The sequence below is a fragment of the Pseudophryne corroboree genome, chromosome 4, assembly GCF_028390025.1.
Source record: "Pseudophryne corroboree isolate aPseCor3 chromosome 4, aPseCor3.hap2, whole genome shotgun sequence".
Classification (NCBI taxonomy): domain Eukaryota; kingdom Metazoa; phylum Chordata; class Amphibia; order Anura; family Myobatrachidae; genus Pseudophryne; species Pseudophryne corroboree.
This window is the reverse complement of record NC_086447.1, coordinates 918,516,249-918,535,287: the sequence shown is the minus strand read 5'-3', so window position 1 is coordinate 918,535,287 and position 19,039 is coordinate 918,516,249. Positions and strand designations below refer to the sequence as shown.

At 48.8% G+C, this 19,039-nt stretch overlaps 1 protein-coding gene across 1 annotated transcript in view; it reads right to left on the bottom strand.

Annotated features, from left to right (window-relative positions):
* Positions 1 to 19,039, bottom strand: part of TMEM63A (transmembrane protein 63A) — a 102,196-nt gene that overhangs the window by 70,830 nt on the left and 12,327 nt on the right. The window contains exons 2-5 of the mRNA XM_063918985.1: positions 12,043 to 12,247; positions 7,778 to 7,857; positions 5,955 to 6,012; positions 4,492 to 4,529 (exon numbers count right to left, since the gene is read on the bottom strand). Coding sequence (XP_063775055.1) covers positions 4,492 to 4,529; positions 5,955 to 6,012; positions 7,778 to 7,857; positions 12,043 to 12,237 — 371 coding nt within the window. The 5' untranslated portion in view covers positions 12,238 to 12,247. The remainder of the gene's footprint in view (positions 1 to 4,491; positions 4,530 to 5,954; positions 6,013 to 7,777; positions 7,858 to 12,042; positions 12,248 to 19,039) is intronic.

Genomic DNA, 19,039 nt, shown 5'->3' with positions numbered 1-19,039 from the left:
TGGTACATTAAGAAACCCAGCGAGGAAGGCACAGCACTTCTATAACACATAAAAGCTAAAGGCGCAGGGGGGGATGGGGGGTATATACAGCCAATAAGATGAAAGGAGAGGCGTTTACCTGGCCGGTCAGGAAAATAAAACGTCCCAGAGGGTCCGCTTGAACATTATGACAGACAAAACACATGGACTATCAGGAAACAGATCCCCCCTAGAGTTGGAGTGAAAGGACCAACACCCAAGTTTCCTGAGGGAAAGAACCCTACTGCCTACCAAATGGTCTCCAATAATCAAATCAAACTAGGGGACTGAGCCTTGCCCTGCCTAATTACCAGAGAAGTAATAGTATCACGTGCCACAGGAGCTCCGCCAACCTCAGTACAGAAAATATTTTGTGCATCAACAGGATAAAACAAATAAACACAATAAAAAATTGTGAAATGTAATACTGAGAGTGTGGTAGGACAATAAAAACTAGCAGTACATTGCAAAACGTAACAAAAAATTCCTAACACTATCCCCCGCCCACCCAACCTGCATACCGAACGCCACATAGGTACGATTAATTCCTAGAAACTAAGTGACACCCCTTAACCTCATAATGAGTGTCCTCAAGGCACCCAAACAATCCAGGTTTTAGGGATATCCCTGCTTGTGCACAGATGGTATAATCAAACTGAATGAGGAGCCTAAGCATAAATATCTTTAAAACCTGGAGTGATGGGGTGCCGTGAGGACCACATTTAGGAACCACTGCACTAAGGTAAAGAAGAGCTAATCTGGGGAAGAGGAAGCTACTTTCACATACTCTAGGGTCATGGCGCTACCAGCCCAGGAGTATCATACCACCTGAAGGCCCAAATGTATTAAGCTTTAAGAAGAGCTAAAGTTGAGACGCATAAGGAGTGATAAAGGACCAGCCAACCAGCTCCTAACTGTAATTTTTCAAACACAGCCTGTGACATGGCAGTTAGGAAGGTGATTGGCTGGTCATTTATCACTCTTTATCCATTTCCACTTTATCTCTTATTAAGGCTTAATACATTTGGGCCAATGTCTAAAAAGAACCTCAACAAACTGACTAATTAAATGAGCTAATGTCAGACATCAAAGCTCAAGCACTAAACCCCACATAAAAAGACAAAATAGACAGTTTAGAACAGGGGTGGGGAACCTTTTTTCTACTAAGGGCCATTTTGATATTTATAAAACCCTTTGGGGGCCATACAAAAAGAACTTAAAAATTAGCCTGCCCCCAGTAGTTATGCCCCAGTACATATGCCCCCAGTCAGTAGTTATGACACCAGTCAGTAGATGTGCCCCCCTGGAAGCGCAGCTTACAAACACACAAAAAAAAACCCACCCCACAATACTCACCAGCCCCGCTCCTGCTTCCGGACCATGCTGCCCTCCGTCTGGGCGCCCGCTCCTCGGAACTATGGGAGAGACGTCATGGCGCACAGCCGCACACTGCCTGAGCTGGAAGCAGGAGCTCAGGAGTGGGGAAGGAGTCGGGCACCCGCTGGTAACACAATCTCAGCGGGCGCCCAGCATTTCCCTCCTGGGTAAGGTGAGCCACGGGCTGGGTGAAGAGGCTGTGTGGGCTTTATACGGCCCGTGAGCCGGACATTCCCCACCCCTGGTTTAGAACAAGATAAACAAAGACATCTTCCGAGCAGAAAGCAGCATAATGGAAAACGGTCCACGTATCAATCAGTCTGGGAAAAGTGGCAAATATAAAACAGGTAAAGATGATGCTTGATTGAACAGGAGTCCAGGGGTCCATTGTATCTGGGACCATAAATATCAAGCCAGGTCACTGCTTCTTGAGGAGAATTGAAGTAGTATCAGGCAGGTAACAACATGGAGTAAGGAAGCTGTAAGTCCCTGAGGCGCCTCTTGACTTGAAGCAATTGGGGTCGAGACTTTTGGACTGCAGAAGAAAAGTCCTGGAAAACCACCACCTGCTAGCCATTAAATTCCAGGGTACCCTTTAGCCTGGCAAGATGTAGCAGTGCATAAAAATCTCTGTATTGTAGAATCTTACCAATGAACGCCCTCGGTGGAGCCCTCAGAAGAAGGTCCCTAGTTGGCATACAATGAGCCAAACCCTCAGAAGAAGGTCCCTAGTTGGCATACAATGAGCCAAACCCTCAGAAGAAGGTCCCTAGTTGGCATACAATGAGCCAAATGTAGTATTTTAAAAAGGACACCAAGAATGGCTCAGGAGCAGTGACTTCCCTCTTCTCGGTTCGGACAACCAGACGGATATTATTGAGACGGAGATGGTTTTCCAAATCAGTAAGCTTCTGCTGTCATCTGAGACAGGAAGTCAGCTAAACAGGAACAGGAGCGCTATTATCCTCCAAACTGGAAATTTGGATCTCAGTCTCACTGAGACGGTCTCTCATCTTTTGCACGTCATGCTGAATAAGCGACAGGTCAATATGCACCAGTGCCAATCAATCTGGCACACGTTTTCCAAATTGGTAATAGCTGCTCCATAGTAACAGCAGAGGACTTAGGGGCAGATTTATTAAGCTCGGTGAAGTGATAAAGTGGAAGGTGATAACGTACCAGCCAATCAGATCCTTACTGCCATGTCACAGGCTGGGTTTGAAAATTGACAGTTAGGAGCTGACTGGCTGTTACTTTATCACCTTCCACTTTATCACTTCACCGAGCTTAATAAATCTACCCCTCAGAGAGGGAAGTCAGAGGGTTGTAAATGCAATGAAGGCAACGCAGTCTCTGCAGGAACCAACCCAGAGTCCAGTGAGGGCACAGAGTGGGAAAAATTCCCATTGTCCTCCTTCTGTAAATATAGCACAGCACCATGGAGGGAACGTGCACCTTCAGGTATTTTATTTCCAGGAGCAGGGATATAGGCAGTACAGGTCCCAAGCAATTGCTGGCACAGGGGAGTCAAAACACCAATTACAAGATGGCGGTGGGTGGGAGGAGAGGGAGACCCGGCTCTCACACATTGCCGGAGGAACCGGAGACAAGCCACAACACTGCATGAGAGGAGACGCTGTGGGATCAGCACCAGCGATGCATCCCAGAACAGCCAGCACAGGGAAGGAGCTGTCCAGAAGACTGGGTTGAAAGTAATGGCAGACCCATTCCAGGAGGACACCAAAGCCTGGAGGCAGCGTGGGACTCACAGGAGCCAAATCCAGCCAGCTGGGAACACCACCAGAACACCAGACAGACAAGCAGAGTCAGCTAGGAGAGGCAACAAGACCACAGGCGGCTGCAGGAGATCTTTACAGGATAATCAGGCTGGAGACCTCTAACGACCTTTGACAAAGCTGCCTGGAGCAGCGAAATGCGTCAGAGATACTACACACGCTGCACCTAAAAAGACCTGTGTGATCCTTGTCCATCTGACAGGAGTGTGGAGAACCCTGCCGGTCATTCATCCATCCGGTAGTTGCTTACAAGCCATTCCAAGCCTCATTGTGGACCAGGATACCATTAATATTGCATGGAGACCCGTTGCCATCAGGAACCATTGCTACGGATCCCTCTATTAGGAACACAAGGCTGGTCCAATTTTATGGACATCCACACGTTCACCTGCTCACAATTGTGAACTGTATTTATTATTAAGGAACATGGTCTCCAGGTGCTACTCAGCAGATAAAAAGTATCAAATTGAACTTTCTTATCCCCATCCTTTGTCAATTGACAAATATCTCTACATGTCTATAAGTTTTTTTTATACAATTGTGTGTATATATATATATATATATATATATACACACACACATATATATTTTTTTTTATTTATTTTTTAATCTAATGAATTAAAATGTGTTTTATGAATTGTTAGCGCTGTTATTCTCTTTCTCCATGCCTGTCCAGGCCACGTCCCTACAGCCACAGAATATACAGTTATGTGATGTGATTGGTTAACTCAGGGGTAGGCACACAACCTGTGGCACTACAAAAGGTCACACACAATATTACATACAGTACTTAATGCCATAAATGCACCATGCGTTACAGTTAAACAGGTTGAGTATCCCATATCCAAATATTCCAAAATACGGAATATTCCGAAATACTGACTTTTTTGACTGAGAGTGAGATAGTGAAACCTTTGTTTTTGATGGCTCAATGTACACAAACTTTGTTTAATACACACAGTTATTAAAAATATTGTATTAGATGACCTTCAGGCTGTGTATAAGGTGTATATGTAACATAAATGCATTCTGTGCTTAGATTTAGGTCCCATCACCATAATATCTCATTATGGTATGCAATTATTCCAAAATACGGAAAAATCCCATATCCAAAATACCTCTGGTCCCAAGCATTTTGGATATGGGATACTCAACCTGTATTACATTTTACACTCACTTGTAGTCACAAAACCTTAGCACTGTTCTGCGTGTTTGGAATGACAAATGTGTTATACAACGTTCAGGAGTCAGCGGCACCAATTACTCCCATCTACCGCACAAAAGGAGAGCACGGACTTACCTCATTTGGAAAGCAGCAGACATCCATGAGCAAAAACCCTGAAAAACAATAACAGAATATAAATGTATAACTTCCCTGAATCCGCAATGGTAGCGCATGACAACGGTGGTCATTCCGAGTTGTTCGCTAGCTGCATTCATTCTCTGCACAGCGATGAGGCAAAAAAACGTCACTTCTGCACATGCGGCGCAATGCTTACGTGCAACGTACTATTACAACGAACAATGTCGTTCCACACAGGGTCTAGCGAAGCTTTTCAGTCGCACTGCTGACCGCAGAGTGATTGACAGGAAGTGGGAGTTTCTGGGTGTCAACTGACTGTTTTCAGAGAGTGTTCAAAAAAACGCAGGCGTACCAGGAAAACGCAGGCGTGGCTGGGCGAACGCTGGGCGGGTGTGTGATGTCAAAACAGGAACTGAACAGTGTGAAGTCATCGCAAGCGCTGAGTAGGTTTTGAGCTACTCTAACACTGCACAAAAAAACTTTGTAGACGCTCTGCGATCCTTTCATTCGCACTTCTGCTAAGCTAAGGTACACTCCCAGTGGGCGGCGGCATAGCGTTTGCACGGCTGCTAAAAACTGCTAGTGAGTGAACAACTCGGAATGACCATCACTGTACACAGCGTCCTACAAGTTACTGAACAGTCACCTGCACCCTCACTTCACATCATCAGCCCCGCCTGAGTGTCAGCCCCTTATACCTTAGTATAACAGCGACAGACCTGAACGCCCCCCCACAGATGTCAGAGCAGCCTATAGCACCTTAGAATCAAAGTGACCGCACCCCTGAAAGGCAGGGCAGACCTCTGCAGCCCAATATCAAAATGGTACCTCCCCTGAAAGCCAGTATTTACCAGGTTATTCAAGCATGATGCCCTCCAGCAGCAGTGGAACTACATATTGCAGCATGCCCTTCCATGGCGTTGATATTTGGGCATGCTAAAACTGTGGCAGGACATGCTGGGATGTGTAGTCCAGCAGCAGCTGGAGTGATGCATGTTGGCTAGCCTTGATCAGCGGCAGCATACTATCATACATTATTATGTGTAGTACATATTGTGGGGTGTTGGTGTATACTGTAGTATTATCTATACGGGACACTCAATTAGGGAACATATGCTGCCTTATATGTGTTCCCAGTCAGGGCGGCGGAAGTGGGCTGCCAGCGTACGTCGTCAGTCTCACTGTTCCAAGGAGGACAGATGGCACCAAGAATAGCTAATTATCCCTGGTGTAGACCCTGCACCTCAGCATCCATCCTCGTGGCTGCCGGAATAGATTATACAATCTTATTAGCAATGTCTAGGCAGACCCTGCGCTATATAATGGGGGAATATGGTCAGGGTCCCTACAGTTAGACAGCGGCGCGCGCGCGCGCACGCACGCACACACACACACACACACACACACACACACACACACACACACACACACACACACAATTCATTACATATTAAACATACCTTGTCCCTTTCTAATTCCTCATTAAATGAAGTTGATCTTTGGAATCGGCGTTTGGGGCTGGAAGACAAAGATATAGTTATACTTCTGGAAAAGGGGGATAGTAGAAACTGAAATACCGTCTACGTAAAGGTAGGGATTCTGTGCGGCAGTGTTCTTCTGGATCATATAGAACACAGAAGACAGGGATCCAACATGCCTGGAATAATTATGGCTGGGGCTAAACAATCTAGCATAGAAAGTGGAGTCCCATGTAAGCGTAGGATATAAATCCAACAGGCTACAGACAGGGGGAGAGGCACGGCGCCCGCAGGGGGAGAGGGACTGCATCCGCAGAGGGAGAGGGACTGCATCCGCAGGGGGAGAGGGACTGCATCCGCAGGGGGAGAGGGACTGCATCCGCAGTGGGAGAGGGACTGCATCCGCAGTGGGAGAGGGACTGCATCCGCAGTGGGAGAGGGAGTGCATCCGCAGTGGGAGAGGGAGTGCATCCGCAGTGGGAGAGGGAGTGCATCCGCAGTGGGAGAGGGAGTGCATCCGCAGTGGGAGAGGGAGTGCATCCGCAGTGGGAGAGGGACTGCATCCGCAGTGGGAGAGGGACTGCATCCGCAGTGGGAGAGGGAGTGCATCCGCAGTGGGAGAGGGACTGCATCCGCAGGGGGAGAGGGACTGCATCCGCAGTGGGAGAGGGAGTGCATCCGCAGTGGGAGAGGGACTGCATCCGCAGTGGGAGAGGGAGTGCATCCGCAGTGGGAGAGGGACTGCATCCGCAGTGGGAGAGGGAGTGCATCCGCAGTGGGAGAGGGAGTGCATCCGCAGTGGGAGAGGGAGTGCATCCGCAGTGGGAGAGGGAGTGCATCCGCAGTGGGAGAGGGAGTGCATCCGCAGTGGGAGAGGGAGTGCATCCGCAGTGGGAGAGGGAGTGCATCCGCAGTGGGAGAGGGAGTGCATCCGCAGTGGGAGAGGGAGTGCATCCGCAGTGGGAGAGGGAGTGCATCCGCAGGGGGAGAGGGACTGCATCCGCAGTGGGAGAGGGACTGCATCCGCAGTGGGAGAGGGACTGCATCCGCAGTGGGAGAGGGAGTGCATCCGCAGTGGGAGAGGGAGTGCATCCGCAGTGGGAGAGGGAGTGCATCCGCAGGGGGAGAGGGAGTGCATCCGCAGGGGAAGAGGGACTGCATCCGCAGGGGGAGAGGGACTGCATCCGCAGTGGGAGAGGGACTGCATCCGCAGTGGGAGAGGGACTGCATCCGCAGTGGGAGAGGGACTGCATCCGCAGTGGGAGAGGGACGCCGCCCGCAGTGGGAGAGGCACACCGCCCGCAGGTGGAGAGGGACGCCGCCCGCAGGTGGAGAGGGACGCCGCCCGCAGGTGGAGAGGGACGCCGCCCGCAGGTGGAGAGGGACGCCGCCCGCAGGTGGAGAGGGACGCCGCCCGCAGGTGGAGAGGGACGCCGCCCGCAGGTGGAGAGGGACGCCGCCCGCAGGTGGAGAGGGACGCCGCCCGCAGGTGGAGAGGGACGCCGCCCGCAGGTGGAGAGGGACGCCGCCCGCAGGTGGAGAGGAACGCCGTCCGCAGGTGGAGAGGAACGCCGTCCGCAGGTGGAGAGGCACACTGCCCACAATGTGTTTACTGGGAGGAGGGGAGAGGTGAAGGCAGAAGAGCGGGCCGTGGGATATTACTAGTGGCTGCATGTGGTGTGTAATCTAAAAGACTGTATCCATCAGCAACGTCTTTTGAACATAACAATAGATGGTATTTGCACAGCTTTATCGGAGGGAGGGAACCTTCACATTATATGAGCAAACATAATAGGATGAGATACCTGTCAGAATCAGACACCAGGGCTACGCGGCCGTAATCCCAGAAATTCTTCCTGATGATGGAGAACGTCAACAGCAACAGCTGAAACAAGGATAGGAATAATTTTTATATATATATATATATATATATATATATATATATATATATATATACACACACACTTTTTTTTTTTTTTCAATAAAATGACAAAGATCTTAAAGAAATCTAAATCTATTAAATCTACATAAATCCGGTATGTAAATCTCTCAGCACCCCGGATTATGCTACACAATATCCCCCACATCCAGATCACAATAGAAACAGATACTGAGAATGTCACAAAATAAGAGCAAAGACTGAGTAATACTTACAGCATGTCACTGTGCATTAGGTGCAGCACACACAAGACGTAAACGTGTATATTAATAATGATCGTGGCTTCAGTATATGGGGGGTCATTCAGAGTTGTTCGCTCGTTAATTTTTTTTCGCAACGGAGCGATTAGTCGCTAATGCGCAATGTCCGCGCCAAGTAAATTTGCTATGCAGTTAGGTAATTTACTCACGGCATTACGAGGACTTTTCTTCGTTCTGGTGATCATATTGTGATTGACAGGAAGTGGGTGTTTCTGGGCGGAAACTGGCCGTTTTATGGGAGTGTGTGAAAAAACGCAGCCATTTCTGCAAAAAACGCGGGAGTGGCTGGAGAAACGGGGGAGTGTCTGGGCGAACGCTGGGTGTGTTTGTGACGTCAAACCAGGAACGACAAGCACTGATCGCAGATGCCAAGTGTGGAGCTACTCAGAAACTGCTAAGAAGTGTCAATTCACAATTTTGCTAATCTTTAGTTCGCAATTTTGATAAGCTAAGATTTACTCCCAGTAGGCGGCGGCTTAGTGTGTGCAAAGCTGCTAAAAGCAGCTTGCGAGCGAACAACTCAGAATCACCCCCATGGTCATTAGTGCAGAGTATAGAGTACACCAGTGCAATAGATACGTAAAGTCAACATGAAAACAAACAGTATCCGGGTGACTGGTCTACAATCAGAAGATCGCCACCAGAAAGGTCAGCAGGGTCATTGGGTCGATAGTGTCTATACAGACTGCAATTAGGTCACAGGGTTAAAAGTTTGACACATTCAAAAGGTCAACAGTGAAAATGTCCATCTTAAAATGAAAGATAAAAAAACTGCGCTGCTGCTGGGACTATGGGGGTCATTCCGAGTTGATCGCTCGCTAGCAGTTTTTAGCAGCCGTGCAAACGCATAGTCGCCGCCCACGGGGGAGTGTATTTTCGCGTTGCAGGAGTGCGAACTCCTGTGCAGGAGAGCGCCTGCAAACACATTTTGTGCAGAACAAGACCAGCCCTGTAGTTACTTATCCTGTGCGATGGTTGCTGCGATGAGTGACACGGTAACGACATCAGATACCCGCCCGGCCACGCCTGCGTTTTTCCAAACACTCCCAGAAAACGGTCAGTTGACACCCAGATATTCCCACTTCCTGTCAATCTCCTTGCGTTCGGCTGTGCGATTGGAATTGTCGCTAGAACCAGTGCAAAACCACAAAAGACTTTGTACCCGTACGACGCGCGTGCGCATTGCGGTGCATACACATGCGCAGATTAGCCGTTTTTTCACTGAACGCTAAGCAGCGAACAACGGCAGCTAGCGATCAACTCGGAATGACCCCCTATGTACAATATGTGCAAGCTGTTCTGGATACAATATAAAGTAACAAACGAAACGGGATACGGTCGTTAGATCAACAGTCATTAAGTCGACCACTTACGATCGACATGGGCATTAGGTCGACATGCACTAGGTCGACAGGTCAAAAGGCAGACTTTTTCATACTTTACGATCCAAGTGAACTACAATTGGGAATGGTAACCTGCGCCGAGCGCAGCGGTAGCAGAACGAGGCACCTTGCCCGAAGTTCGCTCGCCATGCGAGGGGACGCGGTGCAATAATTGGGATTCCCCGTCACTTTACCAAGGACACAAAAAAAGTCCAAAAACTCACGTCGACCTTTTCACCTGACGACCTAGTACATGTCGACCTATTGCCCATGTCGACCTATTTCCCAAGTCGACATAATGCCCATGTCGACCTTCAGGGGTTGACCTAATAACTGTCAACCTAAGTTGTGTCGACCCAACGACCCATACCCAAAGGAACAGTTACAGAGCGTTTGTAAAAAAGGCCCTCGCGTTTCAGGCTGCACGCCCTTTCAGAAAGCGCTGTGAACATTTTAACTCACTAACAATTTCTTTTTCCAGTTATTGCGCTCTATTTGTATCTTATACATCACCTGCCACAGTTGTTACTTTATTGCAAGAGAACCAATGCGTTTCAGGCTGCACGCCCTTTCAAAAAGAGCATGCAGCCTGAAACGCGTTGGTGCGCTATTTACAAGTGAACAGGAGACCAGGATGGACACTTACACATCACACTGAACAGCCCATGCAGGCTGCGGCCGCAGCGGGGACCAGCCGGAAAGCAAGCCAGAGTTCAACTAAACACCGGACGGGAGGTGGGTAGAATAGGGAAAGTTAGTGCTTAGAGAGAGATCTCACACTATATGGCCATACAATATCTGAGCTCCGCCCCTGGGGAGGAGACATCTCCCCGCTCCTACCCTGTGAGATCTCTCACAGTGTATGGCAATACGATATCTCAGCTCCACCCCTAGGGGAGACATTTCCCAGCTCCTCCCCTGTGAGATCTCTCACAGTATATGGCTATACAATATCTGCACTCCGCCCCTGGGAGTAGACATCTCCCCGCTCCTCCCCTGTGAGATCTCTCACAGTATACGGCCATGCAATATCTGCACTCCGCCCCTGGGAGTAGACATCTCCCCGCTCCTCCCCTGTGAAATCTCTCACAGTATACGGCCATGCAATATCTGCACTCCGGACCTGGGAGGAGACATCTCTGTGAAGGAACAGTGGGAATGTCAGACAGGTAGTATCGCCTGCACTGCCAGATGTGGCCAACAGATGATCAGATCAGTTGGGCATGTTAGAAGATTTTGCATGCCAGGCTGTCCGATCATCGATGATCAATTGCCCCCCCACATTATCTGTGGATCAGGCCGATAATCGCATAATGTATGCCCAGCTTACTACATTATATTATAATTGAGAACAGATAATCACATACAGAAAGTGAAAGCGCTACCGCGCAGCTGCCCATACACACATAACACCGGTGTAATTATAGTTTTTATAGTGGTATGTTGGGCACCCTCAGGAGGCTGTGGCTCTCTGGCCCCACATCTGCCCAGACCAAGGCTCCATTGAGCAGAGGTGGGTCTGCAATCCTTTGTGGTCCACTGAGTGAAGCGGTGGCACTTGGCCACAGGGCTGATCCCTACTGCCATCAGTTATATTCTGTGAACTGTTGCGGCGGTCAATGGGGGCGGGGAGGGGGCACACCCCCTGCCACTGGACAGGATGCTTTGCGTATTTTCTCCACTCTCGCCAAGGCTCGATACATCTACCCCATAAGGCCGTATTTAGTAGCCTAAGAGATGCCGGCTTGTGAATCAAGCGCACAGCAAATACGTCAGATGTCTATGGAGCTGTTCATTTGCGGTCATGTTATAGCAAAGTAAATGCACTAAACATCTATGCTGAGGTAAATTACTCTTTTAAACTTTATAAAGACATTTTTAAAAGATTCTAATGCAAAATAATGCTGCTATCAAATTCTATAGCCGAAAAAAACAAAAACAAAAAACATTCATGATTTGGTTTCACTTATAAAGAAATAAAAAACAAATTTCTAATGCAGCAAATAAAATATTCCTTCTCATGTACAACCGATAAGAATAAATACTTATTTTTTAAATCCGCCTACAAAATGATGTACTACAGCACAGGTTCTCAAACTCGGTCCTCAGGACCCCACACAGTGCATGTTTTGCAGGTCTCCTCACAGAATCACAAGTGAAAAAATTAGCTCCACCTGTGGACCTTCTAAATTGTGTCAGTGAGTAACTAATACACCTGTGCACCTGCTGGGTTACCTGCAAAACATGCACTGTGTGGGGTCCTGAGGACTGAGTTTGAGAACCCCTGTACTACAGGATTGGTCAATGCAGAGTTTCCAAAACGCCACCATTACAGTTCAGATGGTTAAATCAAACTGCCCGAGGTCACCTGTGCTCAAGGATGGATATATATCCTTTAAACCTGTACTGTAATGGCGGAATTTGGAAAACACGCCTGATGACTGGGAACAGAACAAAAGCGGAAAACTGTAACCAATAACAGGACTTACCACAAAACAAACGACATCTAGCACCAGAACTGTGGGGATGCCACCGAACGACACCCCTTGCAGCACCGTGCTCCCCTGGTGCCCGCTGTAACAATAAGGCTGGGATCCATTGGAGGTATTCCCTACTCGTAGCTCACTCCAGGGAGAGAAGGCGGAGTAGCGGTCACCATAATGGAAGGAGAAGAAATGCATCATCTCACTGGATCTGTAATGGAAAAAAAAACCGGTCAACATGAGTTAACACCAGAGCGGCCACACAAGGCCAACTGTGCCACGTAAAGGCAGAATACAAAGCGTCCTTTGATATCGGGGCCAAATGAAGGACGGGATGTTTTCTGTTAGTGAAGCGGAGACCCTGTAATTACCCGTGTGATTATATTACTGCTGTCGTAATGACGAGATGCATGCAGCACATAATGGGAGACTCTCTACATCACAAGCCATTGTGATGCGTCGAGTCAGTGAGGGACTTATCAGTTTCTGTCACTTTTCAAACACAGCCTGTAACATGAGAACCTACTTCCTACTTTTTCTCTCTCCAAGTTGTGATACATCTACCACAGTACCTCATATATTACACACGGCCACGTTCATAAAGGAAGAGGCCACAGGAGTAATCACTGTGTTGCACGGCAGCCATTTTGTGCAATTCTTTATTTCAGTGCTGCCAGTCGCTCCCCACGGAGACACTACTCTCCTGCTTACACAGGCCATTTCCCCATATTATTGCTTAGGCCCACACAATGCCTCTCTCCAATGTGTGTGGTTGGCCTGATACACTTTCAAAATCCTACATGAATACAGACGATCAGCCTAATTCCAAGTGAGGCTCGGCCATGACGCCTCCAGAAGATGCCCAATGGGGAAAGTATATCGGGATTTCACTATCTCCCTCCATTCGGTGATCTGTTGTCATGATATGATCTCCCCAAGTCCCCAATTGCCCAGATCCCCCTTTTTGCCTGTGTAACCGTAGCAACTGTCCCCTCACAGCTGATATATCGGCGTACCATCTGGGATCACAGCAACAGTGGTCCGCACGGCAGGCAGGCCCGGCTGAACAGGTGGCTCAGTTTGCTGCATCACTTGTTATGCGAGATATAACATAGGATTTTGGCTGCTGCAGAACCTCGACCTCCACTTTAGCAGACTCATGTGTTCACACAGGTAGAAACATGGTTTGGCAGCAGGGTGGGTAGCAACGGTTAGCAAACTGCCTCACAGCACTGAGCTCATGGGTTCAATCCCCACCATGGCCCTATATGTGTGGAGTTTGCATATTCTCCCTATACTTGCGTGGGTTTCCTCCCACAATCCAAAAACATACTGGTAGGATAATTGACTTCTAAATTAGTGTTTGTGTCTCTATGTGGTAGGAAATATAGATTGTAAGCTTTACTGGTGCAGGGACTGATATGAGTGATTATATTGGAGACATGTATCAAACCTCCTCAAGAGGATTTTCGCAACCAGTCAGATTTTACTTAATACTTTATAGGACGTACTTAATAATAGCTAGAAGCTTGCCCTCTTTAGGTTTGAGACATCTCCCCCTATAAATTCTCTTCAAAGCGCTGCAGAATATCTGTGCTTTCATATAGAGGTCAGGCGGTCAGTGTCCTCCATGACACCTACCTAGTGATGGCCACACACCAACCTCCCAGCTGTGGCACAGTCCCTCTCACCTCAGGGTATGGGGAATAGAGTGGGAAGGCAAGAGGCCCGGCTGGTGTAACCGCAGATGATCCCATACTACTGGGTACCCAATAGAGATGAGCGCCTGAAATTTTTCGGGTTTTGTGTTTTGGTTTTGGGTTCGGTTCCGCGGCCGTGTTTTGGGTTCGACCGCGTTTTGGCAAAACCTCACCGAATTTTTTTTGTCGGATTCGGGTGTGTTTTGGATTCGGGTGTTTTTTTCAAAAAAACCTAAAAAACAGCTTAAATCATAGAATTTGGGGGTCATTTTGATCCCATATTATTATTAACCTCAAAAACCATAATTTCCACTCATTTTCAGTCTATTCTGAATACCTCACACCTCACAATATTATTTTTAGTCCTAAAATTTGCACCAAGGTCGCTGGATGACTAAGCTAAGCGACACTAGTGGCCGACACAAACACCTGGCCCATCTAGGAGTGGCACTGCAGTGTCACGCAGGATGTCCCTTCCAAAAAACCCTCCCCAATCAGCACATGACGCAAAGAAAAAAAGAGGCGCAATGAGGTAGCTGACTGTGTGAGTAAGATTAGCGACCCTAGTGGCCGACACAAACACCGGGCCCATTTAGGAGTGGCACTGCAGTGTCACGCAGGATGTCCCTTCCAAAAAACCCTCCCCAATCAGCACATGACGCAAAGAAAAAAAGAGGCGCAATGAGGTAGCTGTGTGAGTAAGCTAAGCGACCCTAGTGGTCGACACAAACACCGGGCCCATTTAGGAGTGGCACTGCAGTGTCACGCAGGATGTCCCTTCCAAAAAACCCTCCCCAATCAGCACATGACGCAAAGAAAAAAAGAGGCGCAATGAGGTAGCTGACTGTGTGAGTAAGATAAGCGACCCTAGTGGCCGACACAAACACCGGGCCCATCTAGGAGTGGCACTGCAGTGTCACGCAGGATGTCCCTTCCAAAAAACCCTCCCCAATCAGCACATGACGCAAAGAAAAAAAGAGGCGCAATGAGGTAGCTGTGTGAGTAAGCTAAGCAACCCTAGTGGTCGACACAAACACCGGGCCCATTTAGGAGTGGCACTGCAGTGTCACGCAGGATGTCCCTTCCAAAAAACCCTCCCCAATCAGCACATGACGCAAAGAAAAAAAGAGGCGCAATGAGGTAGCTGACTGTGTGAGTAAGATAAGCGACCCTAGTGGCCGACACAAACACCGGGCCCATCTAGGAGTGGCACTGCAGTGTCACGCAGGATGTCCCTTCCAAAAAACCCTCCCCAATCAGCACATGACGCAAAGAAAAAAAGAGGCGCAATGAGGTAGCTGACTGTGTGAGTAAGATTAGCGACCCTAGTGGCCGACACAAACACCGGGTCCATTTAGGAGTGGCACTGCAGTGTCACGCAGGATGTCCCTTCCAAAAAACCCTCCCCAATCAGCACATGACGCAAAGAAAAAAAGAGGCGCAATGAGGTAGCTGACTGTGTGAGTAAGATAAGCGACCCTAGTGGCCGACACAAACACCGGGCCCATTTAGGAGTGGCACTGCAGTGTCACGCAGGATGTCCCTTCCAAAAAACCCTCCCCAATCAGCACATGACGCAAAGAAAAAAAGAGGCGCAATGAGGTAGCTGACTGTGTGAGTAAGATAAGCGACCCTAGTGGCCGACACAAACACCGGGCCCATTTAGGAGTGGCACTGCAGTGTCACGCAGGATGTCCCTTCCAAAAAACCCTCCCCAATCAGCACATGACGCAAAGAAAAAAAGAGGCGCAATGAGGTAGCTGTGTGAGTAAGATTAGCGACCCTAGTGGCCGACACAAACACCGGGCCCATTTAGGAGTGGCACTGCAGTGTCACGCAGGATGTCCCTTCCAAAAAACCCTCCCCAATCAGCACATGACGCAAAGAAAAAAAGAGGAGCAATGAGGTAGCTGACTGTGTGAGTAAGATAAGCGACCCTAGTGGCCGACACAAACACCGGGCCCATTTAGGAGTGGCACTGCAGTGTCACGCAGGATGTCCCTTCCAAAAAAACCTCCCCAATCAGCACATGATGCAAAGAAAAAAAGAGGCGCAATGAGGTAGCTGACTGTGTGAGTAAGATAAGCGACCCTAGTGGCCGACACAAACACCGGGCCCATTTAGGAGTGGCACTGCAGTGTCACGCAGGATGTCCCTTCCAAAAAACCCTCCCCAATCAGCACATGACGCAAAGAAAAAAAGAGGCGCAATGAGGTAGCTGACTGTGTGAGTAAGATTAGCGACCCTAGTGGCCGACACAAACACCGGGTCCATTTAGGAGTGGCACTGCAGTGTCACGCAGGATGTCCCTTCCAAAAAACCCTCCCCAATCAGCACATGACGCAAAGAAAAAAAGAGGCGCAATGAGGTAGCTGACTGTGTGAGTAAGATAAGCGACCCTAGTGGCCGACACAAACACCGGGCCCATCTAGGAGTGGCACTGCAGTGTCACGCAGGATGTCCCTTCCAAAAAACCCTCCCCAATCAGCACATGACGCAAAGAAAAATAAAAGAAAAAAGAGGTGCAAGATGGAATTGTCCTTGGGCCCTCCCACCCACCCTTATGTTGTATAAACAAAACAGGACATGCACACTTTAACCAACCCATCATTTCAGTGACAGGGTCTGCCACACGACTGTGACTGATATGACGGGTTGGTTTGGACCCCCCCCAAAAAAGAAGCAATTAATCTCTCCTTGCACAAACTGGCTCTACAGAGGCAAGATGTCCACCTCATCATCACCCTCCGATATATCACCGTGTACATCCCCCTCCTCACAGATTATCAATTCGTCCCCACTGGAATCCACCATCTCAGCTCCCTGTGTACTTTGTGGAGGCAATTGCTGCTGGTCAATGTCTCCGCGGAGGAATTGATTATAATTCATTTTAATGAACATCATCTTCTCCACATTTTCTGGATGTAACCTCGTACGCCGATTGCTGACAAGGTGAGCGGCGGCACTAAACACTCTTTCGGAGTACACACTTGTGGGAGGGCAACTTAGGTAGAATAAAGCCAGTTTGTGCAATGGCCTCCAAATTGCCTCTTTTTCCTGCCAGTATAAGTATGGACTGTGTGACGTGCCTACTTGGATGCGGTCACTCATATAATCCTCCACCATTCTTTCAATGGTGAGAGAATCATATGCAGTGACAGTAGACGACATGTCCGTAATCGTTGTCAGGTCCTTCAGTCCGGACCAGATGTCAGCATCAGCAGTCGCTCCAGACTGCCCTGCATCACCGCCAGCGGGTGGGCTCGGAATTCTGAGCCTTTTCCTCGCACCCCCAGTTGCGGGAGAATGTGAAGGAGGAGATGTTGACAGGTCGCGTTCCGCTTGACTTGACAATTTTCTCACCAGGAGGTCTTTCAACCCCAGCAGACTTGTGTCTGCCGGAAAGAGAGATCCAAGGTAGGCTTTAAATCTAGGATCGAGCACGGTGGCCAAAATGTAGTGCTCTGATTTCAACAGATTGACCACCCGTGAATCCTTGTTAAGCGAATTAAGGGCTCCATCCACAAGTCCTACATGCCTAGCGGAATCGCTCCGTGTTAGCTCCTCCTTCAATGTCTCCAGCTTCTTCTGCAAAAGCCTGATGAGGGGAATGACCTGACTCAGGCTGGCAGTGTCTGAACTGACTTCACGTGTGGCAAGTTCAAAGGGCATCAGAACCTTGCACAACGTTGAAATCATTCTCCACTGCGCTTGAGACAGGTGCATTCCACCTCCTATATCGTGCTCAATTGTATAGGCTTGAATGGCCTTTTGCTGCTCCTCCAACCTCTGAAGCATATAGAGGGTTGAATTCCACCTCGTTACCACTTCTTGCTTCAGATGATGGCAGGGCAGGTTCAGTAGTTTTTGGTGGTGCTCCAGTCTTCTGTACGTGGTGCCTGTACGCCGAAAGTGTCCCGCAATTCTTCTGGCCACCGACAGCATCTCTTGCACGCCCCTGTCGTTTTTTAAATAATTCTGCACCACCAAATTCAAGGTATGTGCAAAACATGGGACGTGCTGGAATTTGCCCATATTTAATGCACACACAATATTGCTGGCGTTGTCCGATGCCACAAATCCACAGGAGAGTCCAATTGGGGTAAGCCATTCCGCGATGATCTTCCTCAGTTGCCGTAAGAGGTTTTCAGCTGTGTGCGTATTCTGGAAACCGGTGATACAAAGCGTAGCCTGCCTAGGAAAGAGTTGGCGTTTGCGAGATGCTGCTACTGGTGCCGCCGCTGCTGTTCTTGCGGCGGGAGTCCATACATCTACCCAGTGGGCTGTCACAGTCATATAGTCCTGACCCTGCCCTGCTCCACTTGTCCACATGTCCGTGGTTAAGTGGACATTGGGTACAGCTGCATTTTTTAGGACACTGGTGACTCTTTTTCTGAGGTCTGTGTAAATTTTCGGTATCGCCTGCCTAGAGAAATGGAACCTAGATGGTATTTGGTACCGGGGACACAGTACCTCCAACAAGTCTCTAGTTGGCTCTGCAGTAATGATGGATACCGGAACCACGGTTCTCACCACCCAGGATGCCAAGGCCTCAGTTATCCGCTTTGCAGTAGGATGACTGCTGTGATATTTCATCTTCCTCGCAAAGGACTGTTGGACAGTCAATTGCTTGGTGGAAGTAGTAAAAGTGGTCTTACGACTTCCCCTCTGGGATGACCATCGACTCCCAGCAGCAACAACAGCAGCGCCAGCAGCAGTAGGCGTTACACGCAAGGATGCATCGGAGGAATCCCAGGCAGGAGAGGAATCGTCAGAATTGCCAGTGACATGGCCTGCAGGACTATTGGCATTCCTGGGGAAGGAGGAAATTGACACTGAGGGAGTTGGTGGGGTGGTTTGCGTGAGCTTGGTTACAAGAGGAAGGGATTTACTGGTCAGTGGACTGCTTCCACTGTCACCCAAAGTTTTTGAACTTGTCACTGTCTTATTATGAATGCGCTGCAGGTGACGTATAAGGCAGGATGTTCCGAGGTGGTTAACGTCCTTACCCCTACTTATTACAGCTTGACAAAGGGAACACACGGCTTGACACCTGTTGTCCGCATTTCTGTTGAAATACCTCCACACCGAAGAGCTGATTTTTTTGGTATTTTCACCTGGCATGTCAACGGCCATATTCCTCCCACCGACAACAGGTGTCTCCCCGGGTGCCTGACTTAAACAAACCACCTCACCATCAGAATCCTCCTGGTCAATTTCCTCCCCAGCGCCAGCAACACCCATATCCTCCTCATCCTGGTGTACTTCAACACTGACATCTTCAATCTGACTATCAGGAACTG